We start from the raw sequence: 13,780 nt of genomic DNA, 5'->3' as shown, positions 1-13,780 counted from the left end.
GTGAAACTGACCTGCTTTCAGCTCATAATCGCCCAGTGTGTGTGGGCTTTAACAATTACAATCAGGTTGTTTGCTATGTTCAATCCCATCATTTCTACACAGTTATTTAATAAATCTCAACTTTATCAAGTAAAGAATTATTGTCATATAATTTTGTTTTATGGCACTTACAATGGTGTTTGGATTGGTTTTTCTTCAAAATCTTCAATTAATTCCAAAAAGTTGGCAGTCTGAGGTTTGCTTGGAGGAGTGTATTTTATTCCTGCACTGATTCTCAAAACACGCCCGCTTTCATCTGTTGAGAAACAGTGGAACATATTTCAGATATTATTTCAGAACATACTAATACAGATCATTTATTACAACCAATAATCCACTTAATCCATTTTAATTATACAAATGGAGGGTTAGCTAAGGGTCTCATGAAATAAAAAACAATCTAAGGGTAACAAATAGTTTATTGTAAAGGCATTCATTACCAAAAAAAAAACAAATTACAAAAAATGATTTGTAAGGCATTCTTTACAAGAACTGACTCCATTATATCTAAAACAATAATTCAATGCAATTTATAATTTGCCTTGAACCACTTGTGTTTTCAAAACTTTTACAATATTAAAAATGTCCATTTGATTCTGACTTTGTCGAATTGTTTAGTTGAGTGCACGTTTGAAAGGAAACTAATTATATGGGGAGTTTTACTTCTGTCCATACACACTGGGTGACTAAGCCTTGAAAAAGAAGTTTGCGAAATGCGCGTTGGCGTGTTCAGTTAGCGGGGGAAAGTGGGGACTATGTATTCATAATTGTGTATTGCTTTAGATCTGTCAGCGGTGTGTGTAGTGCATGTCCCGGGCACTGACAGCCGGAGCCCTGTCCAGACGCCCCTTAGAAACTGCATACGGTGCAGAAAATAGGAGATAGAGATGCTGCTTTCATTGCCTCATCCTACAACGGCATCAGATTGGCAGCAACAACTCTAATCCTCACTTTGGAATTTAGGACCTAGTGTCCTCCTAGAATTAAATTGTTAGCCACTGTTTTTGCCTACTACTTATCACTGTGACGGGAGGTGACAGGAGCAGCCAGGACGCTGCCCGCACCCGGTCTCCCCGGAACATCTCTATACCCAGGCGGTGTGGAATATAGGGGACACGGTTACCCATCACTATAACACACTGCCAAGCACTATTTGAGCACTTTAGCAGTTACATTGCAATTATACTATAGTTTGATACACACTATACAATCTGGTAGATCTGACAGATTCTTGATTACAATAAAATTCAATACACACTGCCAAGCACAAGCTGGATATTTCAGCAATATTAGTGTGATCACACTGTGACTTGATATACACCATACATCCTGACAGATCCTACAGATCTCTGACTATAATAAAATCCTATATGCCTACCCCTTGCGACTTTAGGAAAGTTATTTTCCTTTTTAAGAAGTCTCGTGTGATTTTTGTTGAATGTCGGTTTTATTATTTCGCTAATTAATTTTCAATTGAAATCCATAATAAAGGTTATATTTTAAGAAATCCTTTCTCTCTATGTTCACCGCAAAAACAGACTTTCTGTTGTGTCTCTGACTGGACCTGAGGAATGGCCACAAAACGTGCAAAAACGGTACAATCCGTACATTTTTTTTAGCCTGTACAGACCGTAAAAAAACGGTACTGTACCGGCTTAATCAGTACAGTTGGAGGGTATGCTATTTTGTTTTATGAAGAATAACTCGGTGCCAAATACTGGCTACTAACTTCATTATATATCATTAGAAAAGTCCACTTCAGCTATCTCACCCCATGACTAGAAAACATTTCAAATGCTGAATGCAGTGTGAAAACCCACTGACCTTGATTCCAACCAAGGCTAAAAAAGAGCAGCACCTAGAAAATCAGCTTATTAAAAACCTATTTAGTGTTTGAGCTCCTGCATTGTGAGGCTCATGCACTTTCCATCCAAGAAATTGTAAATCTCTTGCTTATTTATGTGTGAGCTGCTGCAGCAGGCTGTTTTGTCCAAGCACAGAGGATGATTTAGTCTCTGCAGTCTGAAAATGGCTCCATAGCACAAATTGTGGTACCCAGTCCGAGAAACATATTTCAAAGACTGTTTATTTATAGCCAAGCATTGCACAGCCAGAGACGGCGGTAGTAAAAATATATTTATGCAGTATAAGAATTGCGCAGGAGTCCTGATGTAATTTTAATTTCAGCTGCCGTTGTAGAACAGGTGCAGATAACATGAGCTGATATAGTGCATCTAGGAGACAGAATTGTATTTTTGGTCCTTCCTTATCTTGCACAAATCACTTAAATGAATTTATTTTAAGACCAGTTCACCAAAGAGGATTCATCGAAGAAATCCTCCGTAATATTGTGCAAGCCCCCCTCCCATCACCAAAATAGCAAGACCTTTGTCACTGTCCTGTGATATCTGGCACCAAGACATTAGCAGCATATTCTTCAAGTTAATTTCTATGCACATAGAAGATTCCAGCACTAGGATGGTGTCATAGGACTTAGCCGGGGGGAGGGGGCGCTCCGGTGCTCACCTGCCCCCCGGACGCTGTACAGGGGGGGTGCCAGTGATCGCGGCGGTTGGCAAAAAAAAATTCCACCGCAACATTTTCTCAGAGCTCCGCGCATGCAGTGGCGTAGCTACCGTATGGCAGCCACCATGGCTGCTTGGGGGAGCAAGCGCCAGCGGGGTGCCGCCAGTGCTCAGCACACTGCTCAGAGTCGCCCCCCTTACCCCTTTGCATGCCGACGCCGCATTCCTGCCTGGTTCGGCACCGCAGATATTCTCCTGTCGTGTAATGAAAAATTACATGGCAAAATGGCTGCCCCCATACAGCAGGCAGTTTTTTTTAGGAATGTTAGAGGAAGCGCCGGCCTCCTCTAGCATCCTTAAAAACTGTCTGCTATTAGGGGGCAGCCATTTTGCCGTGTAACTTTTCATAACTGCAGGAGACGGAGTCAGGAGGATATCTGCGGTGCCGGACCAGGAATGCGGCGGCGGTGGCGGCAGAGGGTAAGGGGGGGGTCTTAACTTTACTTTTAAGGGGGCGGCAATGTCAATTTCGGCAGGGGGGGGGGGCGCAAAAATATTAGTTACGCCACTGCGCGCATGCGCAGTAGAGTCTGTGGGCGCTAGAGTGCTCAGACTCTACTTCACTGCCCGCCAGGGTGCTGTGGCCAGAAGAGAGGAGGAGACCTGAAATGAGGAGGCTGCACATAGGATTCCTTCTCTGTTGCTCTCCTTTTGCAATCCAATATTTTTTTTTTGCAATTCAAACATTTATGGTTTATATGTTTAAATTAATTATCATTTTTTTTTTTATATTCAAAAATGGTCTACGTTGAACAATGGTAATGTTTTTATTTTAAAGTGGCTCACCTTATATCTGCTACTAGCACGGTGAATCCTGACTAGATGTTGGACTTGAAAGGCTTAAAGCACCGCTAGGAAAACCAGTTTAATAGGAGGCACTCATCCTTCTCCAAACAAGGTAAGTAAAAACCAATGCTTTATAAAAAATTCTAATTAAAAGAATTATGGTACCATATGTAAAAGTTACATGGGTATATATTAATACATCTTCCTGATTCTAGTAACATGTCCGGTACTTGTTTCCTAGAATGTTGCCCCTGATTTTGATCGTAGTACATCTTATACAATCGCATCGCATGCCATATAGCGATGCAATTCAATTTTTAATTGTACAAGCACCGTGATGGGTGCTTTCATTGTTAAATGCACGCCCATTGGCAACGCCACCACCACTATCAACACAAACCCGAAGCATGGCGAGCGCAGCGAGCCCGTGAGGGTCGGCGGTACGCGTCCTCCGACCTTTTCATACCCCCACTATCCACGTCGGTGTGGAATTGATTTTAGATAGTGTGGCAAGCGTAGCGAGCCACCAAACCCGAAGCGTGGCGAGCGGACACGGATTACGTGTCCCCTCACCAGGCTTCGGGCTCGTATTACATGTTCCCTCGTGTCCCCTCGCCAGGCTTCAGGCTCGTATTACATGTCCCCTCGTGGGGCTCGCTGCGCTCGCATAGCTTTGGGCTCGGTGGCTCGCTGCGCTCACCACACTATCTAAAATCAACTTCACGTTGACGTGGATAGTGGGGGTATGAAAAGGTCGGAGGACGCGTACCGCCGCCCCTCGCGGGCTTGCTGCGCTAGCCAGGCTTTTGGTTGGCGTTGATAGTGGGGGTGGCGTTGACAATGGGGGTGCATTTAACACTGTAAGCACCCATCAGGATGCGTGTACAATTAAAAATCGCATCACATCGCATGTCATTTGATGGCATGCAATGCTATGAGATATTTCATTGTACAAGCACTCATGTTAATTTAACATGAATATCGCATCGCATCGCACACCACTAAGTATGGTATGTGATGGGCTCCGTGCTAGGAACCAAGTACCACATGCCCTATATTAGGGATGGTAATAAGATAAGTAAAGTGCGTAAAGAAAAATAAATGAAATTGTGCTAAAAATAAAGATTAAACCCCTTCAGTGGTGAGATTTTTTTAAGGCAGCACTCACCACTGGGCAAGTTTTTTTTGTGGGAGTGCTCCCACAGCCGGGGGAGGAGGCGGGGTCATGCAGCGGGAGCCGGGCAGAGCAGCTGAAGCTGAGTTCAGCGTTAAGCAGCGGAGATGGCGGAAAGCCTGAGAATTTGTCAGTCTAGGCACTGACGCATAGCCCGGAAAATTCTCGGGAGTGCCAGGGAAGGGGTTAAAACCAACATCTGTGTGCCATCTTATTGTGTCATATATGTGCCTTATATAGAGTTCTATAGACACTTTTGTGTGCTTTTTTCTTAAATATGGATCACCATACAGAATCTGCATGTGTGATATCCTGGTGGATCATATCTCCTAGTGGGGATAGTATATTCCTGAACCGTTACACATCATGGTCACAATATCGTCATAGATCATATATGTGTGTTATGCTAGGTCACCTTAGTTAGATGTCAATAATTATACGGGCCGATTCAGGATTACTCATAATGATCAGAATTCAGCCCCTGGCCGAATGGTCGGGATTTGCGCAAGCGCATTTCTGCCCATATGGAAACCCCACCAGCGAATGGCCGCAGCGAATTACACACTCCCCGGGCAATTCGCATCGAGGAGGGGTGGGCGGGGGCATAGGTGGCACTGGACTATGGGACCGTGGCATCCCCATGAAAATGTTTCCATGGGTACACGGGTGGGCCGATGCCTGCCGGGGGTTGGGGCTCAAATCACATGCCGCTCACCCTGTCTTCATCTGGGCACCCTCAAATTAAAGTCAGTTGAGACTGACTTTATTATGCGAAGGCACATATTGGGTCAAAAAACAGTGAAAAAAAACATGTCGACCTGGCGACCTGTCGACCGAAAGTCATGTAGACTTTTTCACCTGTCTACATTCTATATGTCGGTATTTTGACCTTGTCTGTGTTTTGACCTGGTCGGGATTTTGACCTTGTCGGAATATTAAATGTCGGGATTTTGACCTTGTCGGGACTTTGACCGTCGGTCAATGGTTTTCGGTATTTTGACTGCATCCAACTGACACATCTGCACGTGTGTACACCTGATATGTTTGTGAATGTTGCTGATATATCCAGAGCCTGCATTAAGGTTCCAGGTGCCTTAGGCTACTGCACATGTAGCTTCCCTTGTAATGCTGCCAAACACGCATGTATGGATGCTCAGGGACTCACCAGTCATACTGCCCATGTGCATGTAACAAAGGTTATACACCTGGCATGTAGGCAGGGCTGGATTATAATGGGGGCACAAGGGGTCAGTGCCCCTGGGCCCCCCTCTAGCTAGGGGCCCCCTGTGGTTGGCTTGTATTTAAAAAAAAAAAAAATTTTTTTTTTAGCTAAAGGTTTTGGGCATGGGAGTGGGGTAGTGCTGCAGCTTCACCTATCTGCCAATGTGACAATGATTAATGGTGCTGAGCATCGGGAGCCAAGTGTGCAGTGCATTACTGGGAGTTGACTAAGTCCCATGACACTTTGCACCAGAGGGCAGAGGCAGAGACGTTTGTGCTGAGCTCTGATTGGTGGAGCTCATTACATGCTTCTCAGGCCCATGGACAACAGCAGCAGCAGCCTAGTCATGGGAGGGTTTTTAATCAGAGGCAGCACTGGGACTGTGAGGTCTCCTACAGAGTAAGGTGCAGAGGGACAAACACAGGCTTTTCATGTGGTATGTATGTATGTATGCGTGTGTATATATGTGTATATATATATATATATATATATATATATATCTCCTGAAGTTACCCATTGACCAAGTTTATACTGCCTTTACTCTGTATTCTGACAGTGTAATATTCTCCTGTGCAGTTTGCGGTCAGTAATGACAAGTGCAAGGGGGCCCCCTTGTCTAAAGTGCCCTGGGCCCCCCGAAGGCTTAATCTGGCACTGCATGTAGGATCTAATGCTTGTGGCTTTTGAAGGAGACTTTGGCTTCAGGCTGCCCGGCTGGCACTGCAGCACAATGTACAAAAAGTAATGGTTCCATCAGTAAGTTACATTGGCACAGTCACCTGGCAGTCACCTTAAGAACTTTACCCTCAACAGTACATCAGGACGGGTGATAGCTAACAAGCATGGAATACATTAGGCCTTCATTTGATCACCTGATAGCATAAGTCATTTTACTGCGCTTTCACAGGTGCACTAGGCTGCATCCTAAATAGCCTATTGGTTGATCAGGCACTGGATATATCAGAAATAGCGTTACATCTGACCAGCTGCCAACGGTGCTTTAGGTTTGCGCGATTTGTGCACTAAATTGGCTATATTAGCCATTACATATGTTGTCACAAGCAGGGGGGGTTTTCAAATCGATCTGATGCTAAACATATCGATCAGCACAAGATTGCTTGTGCATAAACCTTAAAAATAGACAGATCAGTCAGCAGATCTGCTCGGTGGCCAAGTGTCAGTAGCCTAACTCGCTTCTTCTGTGCTCTGTTGTGTACAACTCCGAGCTCGACGAATCCAAAACAGCATCAGTGCTGGCTGTGTGCTTGTGTTCTGCATTTATTAAATAATCTCACTGTAGGTAACAGGTTCAATGAGCCTCAATTTGTTATAATGTGATGTATTCTAAATGTTTGCATTTAAGGGGCCTGATTCTGGTTCACTTGCAAAAGCAAATTCACTCTCTAATGGACAAACCATGTGCACTGCAGGTGGGGCAGATGTAACATGTGCAGAGAGAGTTAGATTTGGGTGAGTCATTTTGTTTCTGTGCAGGGTACATACTGGCTGCTTTAGTTTTACACTGCAATATAGATATCAGTTTGAAGTACAAATCCCACCCAAATGTAACGCTCTCTGCACATGTTATATCTCCCCCACCTGCAATGCACCTGGTGTTGTCCACTAGAGAGTGAATTTGTTTTTGCAAGTGAACCAGAATCAGGACCAAGGTGTAGAGCAAAAACAAAAGCGCACCAGAGTAAGGTGACAAACATCTCCAGTGGAACAGGGCAAAGCCAGACAGCAAACAAAGACAGCCCCAAATAAATCTCAATGGATACATCATGAAAATGCATTATCACTTCACTCTGATCTTTGCTCATAAGTAACCTTGTAAAATTCAAAGAATATATACAGTGTATATATATATATATATATATATATATATATATATATATATATATATATATATATATTGCATTATATTCTTCCAGCAGTGTTCATTCTAAATCTTACTTGCTAATCGAGAAAACCTTGACTGAACAAGAATGCTTTTAGGAAGGTGAGAAGGACTAAATTCTAGCTGCGCAGAGAAAAATGACAATTTTCCATATGTGAAAATTTAACATTTTCACTCCTGGATTCAGAACCCTGTTATGTTCAGCACGTCCATCAGAGAAAGGCTAAAGCTACTGCGTATTTGCTTTATTATTAATATATTTTCATAATATGTCTGTCTGTTGTTACCCAGTTTGTCTTATCACTGTCTACTATTGTAAAGCGCAACGGAATCTGCTGTGCTGTATAAGACACTGTAAATAAATAAATATATAAATAATATTAGTAGAGTGCTGAGGCCTGGATTAGTCATCTGGGACACATGCTGCATTGACAACCGATTCCTCATTTTGACAGTTCAAAACTAAGGGAGAGATGTTCCAACTCTGAGAGAAAGTGGCGGAGCACAAACCAATTAGCTCCTTTTTACAAACTGTTTTAAAAATTACAAAAGAAGCTGATTGGTTGGTACTTTAAATTTCTCCACTCTAACCCTCTCTAAGCTATGATACTGTATGTCCAGGGGCGTAGCAAGGGCGGAGCTGGCAGAGCACCCCGAAAGATCACAGGGTGCCGGAGCCGTGCACTGCAAACTCTGCTGATGGCTCCCCCGCCCAGCTCGCCTGCTCCCCCGCCTGCCTGATCATGTGTCCTGAATCCTGTGCCGCCCGGCTGTGGCTCACAATATCAGCTGTGTGAGCCATGGCTGGGTGGCACAGAAGTCAGGACACAAATTCAAGTCTCCCGCTGGAACGCTAGCCAATAGGCGCTTGCGGTACAGCAGCCAATCAGAAGCAGCATTGGTCTCTGCTGGACTGTGAGTGCTTATTGGCTAGCGGTCCAGTGGGAGACTTAAAAATAGCGACAGACAGTCGGGCAATGAACCACTCTCTCTGCACAGCTGCAGCAGGATTCAGTCCCCCTTGGCAACGAGCAATTTCAGTCCCCCTTGGCAAAAAGCTACTTTAGTTCCCTTTGGCAATGAGCAACTTTAGTCCCCCCTGGCATTGAGAATGAAGCCCCTGGCATCGACCATGAAGCCCCTGGCATCGACCATGTAGGTAAGTGGCACTTATGTGTCAGATGTGTAATGGGCATTACGGTTTGTTATATAGTATGTAATGGGCATTACGGTGTGATATATAGTATGTAATGGGCATTACGGTGTGTTATATAGTGTGTAATGGGCATTACGGTGGGTTATATAGTGTGTAATGGGCATTACGGTGTGATATATAGTATGTAATGGGCATTACGGTGTGTTGTATAGTATGTAATGGGCATTAAGCTGTGTTATATAGTATGTAATGGGCATTACGGTGTGTTATATAGTATGTAATGGGCATTACGGTGTTATATAGTATGTAATGGTCATTACGGTGTGTTCTATAGTATATAATGGGCATTACGGTGTGTTATATAGTATGTAATGGGCATTACCGTGTGTTATATAGTATGTAATGGGCATTACGGTGTGTTATATAGTATGTAATGGGCATTGCGGAGTGTTATATAGTATGTAATGGGCATTGCGGAGTGTTATATAGTATGTAATGGGCATTAAGCTGTGTTATATAGTATGTAATGGGCATTACGGTGTGTTATATAGTATGTAATGGGCATTACGGTGTTATATAGTATGTAATGGTCATTACGGTGTGTTCTATAGTATATAATGGGCATTACGGTGTGTTATATAGTATGTAATGGGCATTACCGTGTGTTATATAGTATGTAATGGGCATTACGGTGTGTTATATAGTATGTAATGGGCATTACGGTGTTATATAGTATGTAATGGGCATTACGGTGTGTTATATGGTATGTAATGGGCATTACGGTGTTATATAGTATGTAATGGGCATTACGGTGTGTTATATAGTATGTAATGGGCATTACGGTGTGTTATATAGTATGTAATGGGCATTGCGGTGTGTTATATAGTATGTAATGGGCATTACGGTGTTATATAGTATGTAATGGGCATTACGGTGTGTTATATAGTATGTAATGGGCATTACGGTGTGTTATATAGTATGTAATGGGCATTACGGTGTGTTATATAGTATGTAATGGGCATTACTGTGTGTTATATAGTATGTAATGGGCATTACGGTGTGGTATACTATGTAATGGGCATTACGGTGTGTTATATAGTATGTAATGGGCATTACGGTGTGTTATATACTATGTAATGGGCATTACGGTGTGTTATATAGTATGTGATGGGCATTACGGTGTGTTATATAGTATGTAATGGGCATTACGGTGTGTTATATAGTATGTAATGGGCATTACGGTGTGTTATATAGTATGTAATGGGCATTACAGTGTGTTATATAATATGTAATGGGCATAACAGTGTGTTATATAGTATGTAATGGGCATAACAGTGTGTTATATAGTATGTAATGGGCATTACGGTGTGTTATATAGTATGTAATGGGCATTACGGTGTGTTATATAGTATGTAATGGGCATTACGGTGTGTTACATAGTATGTAATGGGCATTACAGTGTGTTATATAGTATGTAATGGGCATAACAGTGTGTTATATAGTATGTAATGGGCATTACGGTGTGTTATATAGTATGTAATGGGCATTACGGTGTGTTATATAGTATGTAATGGGCATTACGGTGTGTTATATAGTATGTAATGGGCATTACGGTGTGTTATATAGTATGTAATGGGCATTACGGTGTGTTATATACTATGTAATGGGCATTACGGTGTGTTATATAGTATGTAATGGGCATTACGGTGTGTTATATAGTATGTAATGGGCATTACGGTGTGTTATATAGTATGTAATGGGCATTACGGTGTTATATAGTATGTAATGGTCATTACGGTGTGTTCTATAGTATATAATGGGCATTGCGGTGTGTTATATAGTATGTAATGGGCATTACGGTGTGTTATATAGTATGTAATGGGCATAACAGTGTGTTATATAGTATGTAATGGGCATTACGGTGTGTTATATAGTATGTAATGGGCATTACAGTGTGTTATATAGTATGTAATGGGCATAACAGTGTGTTATATAGTATGTAATGGGCATTACGGTGTGTTATATAGTATGTAATGGGCATTACAGTGTGTTATATAGTATGTAATGGGCATTACAGTGTGTTATATAGTATGTAATGGGCATTACGGTGTGTTATATAGTATGTTATGGGGATTACGGTGTGTTATATAGTATGTAATGGGCATTACGGTGTGTTATATAGTATGTAATGGGCATTACAGTGTGTTATATAGTATGTAATGGGCATAACAGTGTGTTATATAGTATGTAATGGGCATTACGGTGTGTTATATAGTATGTAATGGGCATTACGGTGTGTTATATAGTATGTAATGGGCATTACAGTGTTTTATATAGTATGTAATGGGCATAACAGTGTGTTATATAGTATGTAATGGGCATTACGGTGTGTTATATAGTATGTAATGGGCATTGCGGTGTGTTATATAGTATGTAATGGGCATTACGGTGTTATATAGTATGTAATGGGCATTACGGTGTGTTATATAGTATGTAATGGGCATTACGGTGTGTTATATAGTATGTAATGGGCATTACGGTGTGTTATATAGTATGTAATGGGCATTACTGTGTGTTATATAGTATGTAATGGGCATTACGGTGTGGTATACTATGTAATGGGCATTACGGTGTGTTATATAGTATGTAATGGGCATTACGGTGTGTTATATACTATGTAATGGGCATTACGGTGTGTTATATAGTATGTGATGGGCATTACGGTGTGTTATATAGTATGTAATGGGCATTACGGTGTGTTATATAGTATGTAATGGGCATTACGGTGTGTTATATAGTATGTAATGGGCATTACAGTGTGTTATATAATATGTAATGGGCATAACAGTGTGTTATATAGTATGTAATGGGCATAACAGTGTGTTATATAGTATGTAATGGGCATTACGGTGTGTTATATAGTATGTAATGGGCATTACGGTGTGTTATATAGTATGTAATGGGCATTACGGTGTGTTACATAGTATGTAATGGGCATTACAGTGTGTTATATAGTATGTAATGGGCATAACAGTGTGTTATATAGTATGTAATGGGCATTACGGTGTGTTATATAGTATGTAATGGGCATTACGGTGTGTTATATAGTATGTAATGGGCATTGCGGTGTGTTATATAGTATGTAATGGGCATTACGGTGTGTTATATAGTATATAATGGGCATTACGGTGTGTTATATAGTATGTAATGGGCATTACAGTGTGTTATATAATATGTAATGGGCATAACAGTGTGTTATATAGTATGTAATGGGCATAACAGTGTGTTATATAGTATGTAATGGGCATTACGGTGTGTTATATAGTATGTAATGGGCATTACGGTGTTATATAGTATGTAATGGGCATTACGGTGTGTTATATAGTATGTAATGGGCATTACGGTGTGTTATATAGTATGTAATGGGCATTACGGTGTTATATAGTATGTAATGGGCATTACGGTGTGTTATATAGTATGTAATGGGCATTACGGTGTGTTATATAGTATGTAATGGGCATTACGGTGTGTTATATAGTATGTAATGGGCATTACGGTGTGTTACATAGTATGTAATGGGCATTACGGTGTGTTATATAGTATGTAATGGGCATAACAGTGTGTTATATAGTATGTAATGGGCATTACGGTGTGTTATATAGTATGTAATGGGCATTACGGTGTGTTATATAGTATGTAATGGGCATTGCGGTGTGTTATATAGTATGTAATGGGCATTACGGTGTGTTATATAGTATATAATGGGCATTACGGTGTGTTACATAGTATGTAATGGGCATTACGGTGTGTTACATAGTATGTAATGGGCATTACGGTGTGTTACATAGTATGTAATGGGCATTACGGTGTGTTATATAGTATGTAATGGGCATAACAGTGTGTTATATAGTATGTAATGGGCATTACGGTGTGTTATATAGTATGTAATGGGCATTACGGTGTGTTATATAGTATGTAATGGGCATTGCGGTGTTATATAGTATGTAATGGGCATTACGGTGTGTTATATAGTATGTAATGGGCATTGCGGTGTGTTATATAGTATGTAATGGGCATTACGGTGTGTTATATAGTATGTAATGGGCATTACAGTGTGTTATATAGTATGTAATGGGCATTACAGTGTGTTATATAGTATGTAATGGGCATAACAGTGTGTTATATAGTATGTAATGGGCATTACGGTGTGTTATATAGTATGTAATGGGCATTACGGTGTGTTATATAGTATGTAATGGGCATTACAGTGTGTTATATAGTATGTAATGGGCATTACGGTGTGTTATATAGTATGTAATGGGCATTGCGGTGTGTTATATAGTATGTAATGGGCATTACGGTGTGTTATATAGTATGTCATGTGCATTACGGTGTGTTATATAGTATGTAATGGGCATTGCGGTGTGTTATATAGTATGTAATGGGCATTACGGTGTGTTATATAGTATGTAATGGGCATAACAGTGTGTTATATAGTATGTAATGGGCATTACGGTGTGTTATATAGTATGTAATGGGCATTGCGGTGTGTTATATAGTATGTAATGGGCATTACGGTGTGTTATATAGTATATAATGGGCATTACGGTGTGTTATATAGTATGTAATGGGCATTGCGGTGTGTTATATAGTATGTAATGGGCATTACGGTGTGTTATATAGTATATAATGGGCATTACGGTGTGTTATATAGTATGTAATGGGCATTACAGTGTGTTATATAGTATGTAATGGGCATTACAGTGTGTTATATAGTATGTAATGGGCATTATGGTGTGTTATATAGTATGTAATGGGCATAACAGTGTGTTATATAGTATGTAATGGGCATTGCGGTGTGTTATATAGTATGTAATGGGCATTACAGTGTGTTATATAGTATGTAATGGGCATAACA

The 13,780-nt window shown here is 40.9% G+C and overlaps 1 protein-coding gene across 1 annotated transcript in view; it reads right to left on the bottom strand.

Moving 5' to 3' along the window:
- Nucleotides 1-13,780, bottom strand: part of MORN1 (MORN repeat containing 1) — a 417,830-nt gene that overhangs the window by 253,919 nt on the left and 150,131 nt on the right. Inside the window, exon 9 of the mRNA XM_083163328.1 lies at nt 172-295. Within this exon, the coding sequence (XP_083019454.1) occupies nt 172-295 (124 nt within the window). The remainder of the gene's footprint in view (nt 1-171; nt 296-13,780) is intronic.

This window comes from Crinia signifera, chromosome 19 (genome assembly GCF_055691185.1).
Source record: "Crinia signifera chromosome 19, ASM5569118v1, whole genome shotgun sequence".
Classification (NCBI taxonomy): domain Eukaryota; kingdom Metazoa; phylum Chordata; class Amphibia; order Anura; family Myobatrachidae; genus Crinia; species Crinia signifera.
This window is presented reverse-complemented; position numbering and strand designations above follow the sequence as displayed.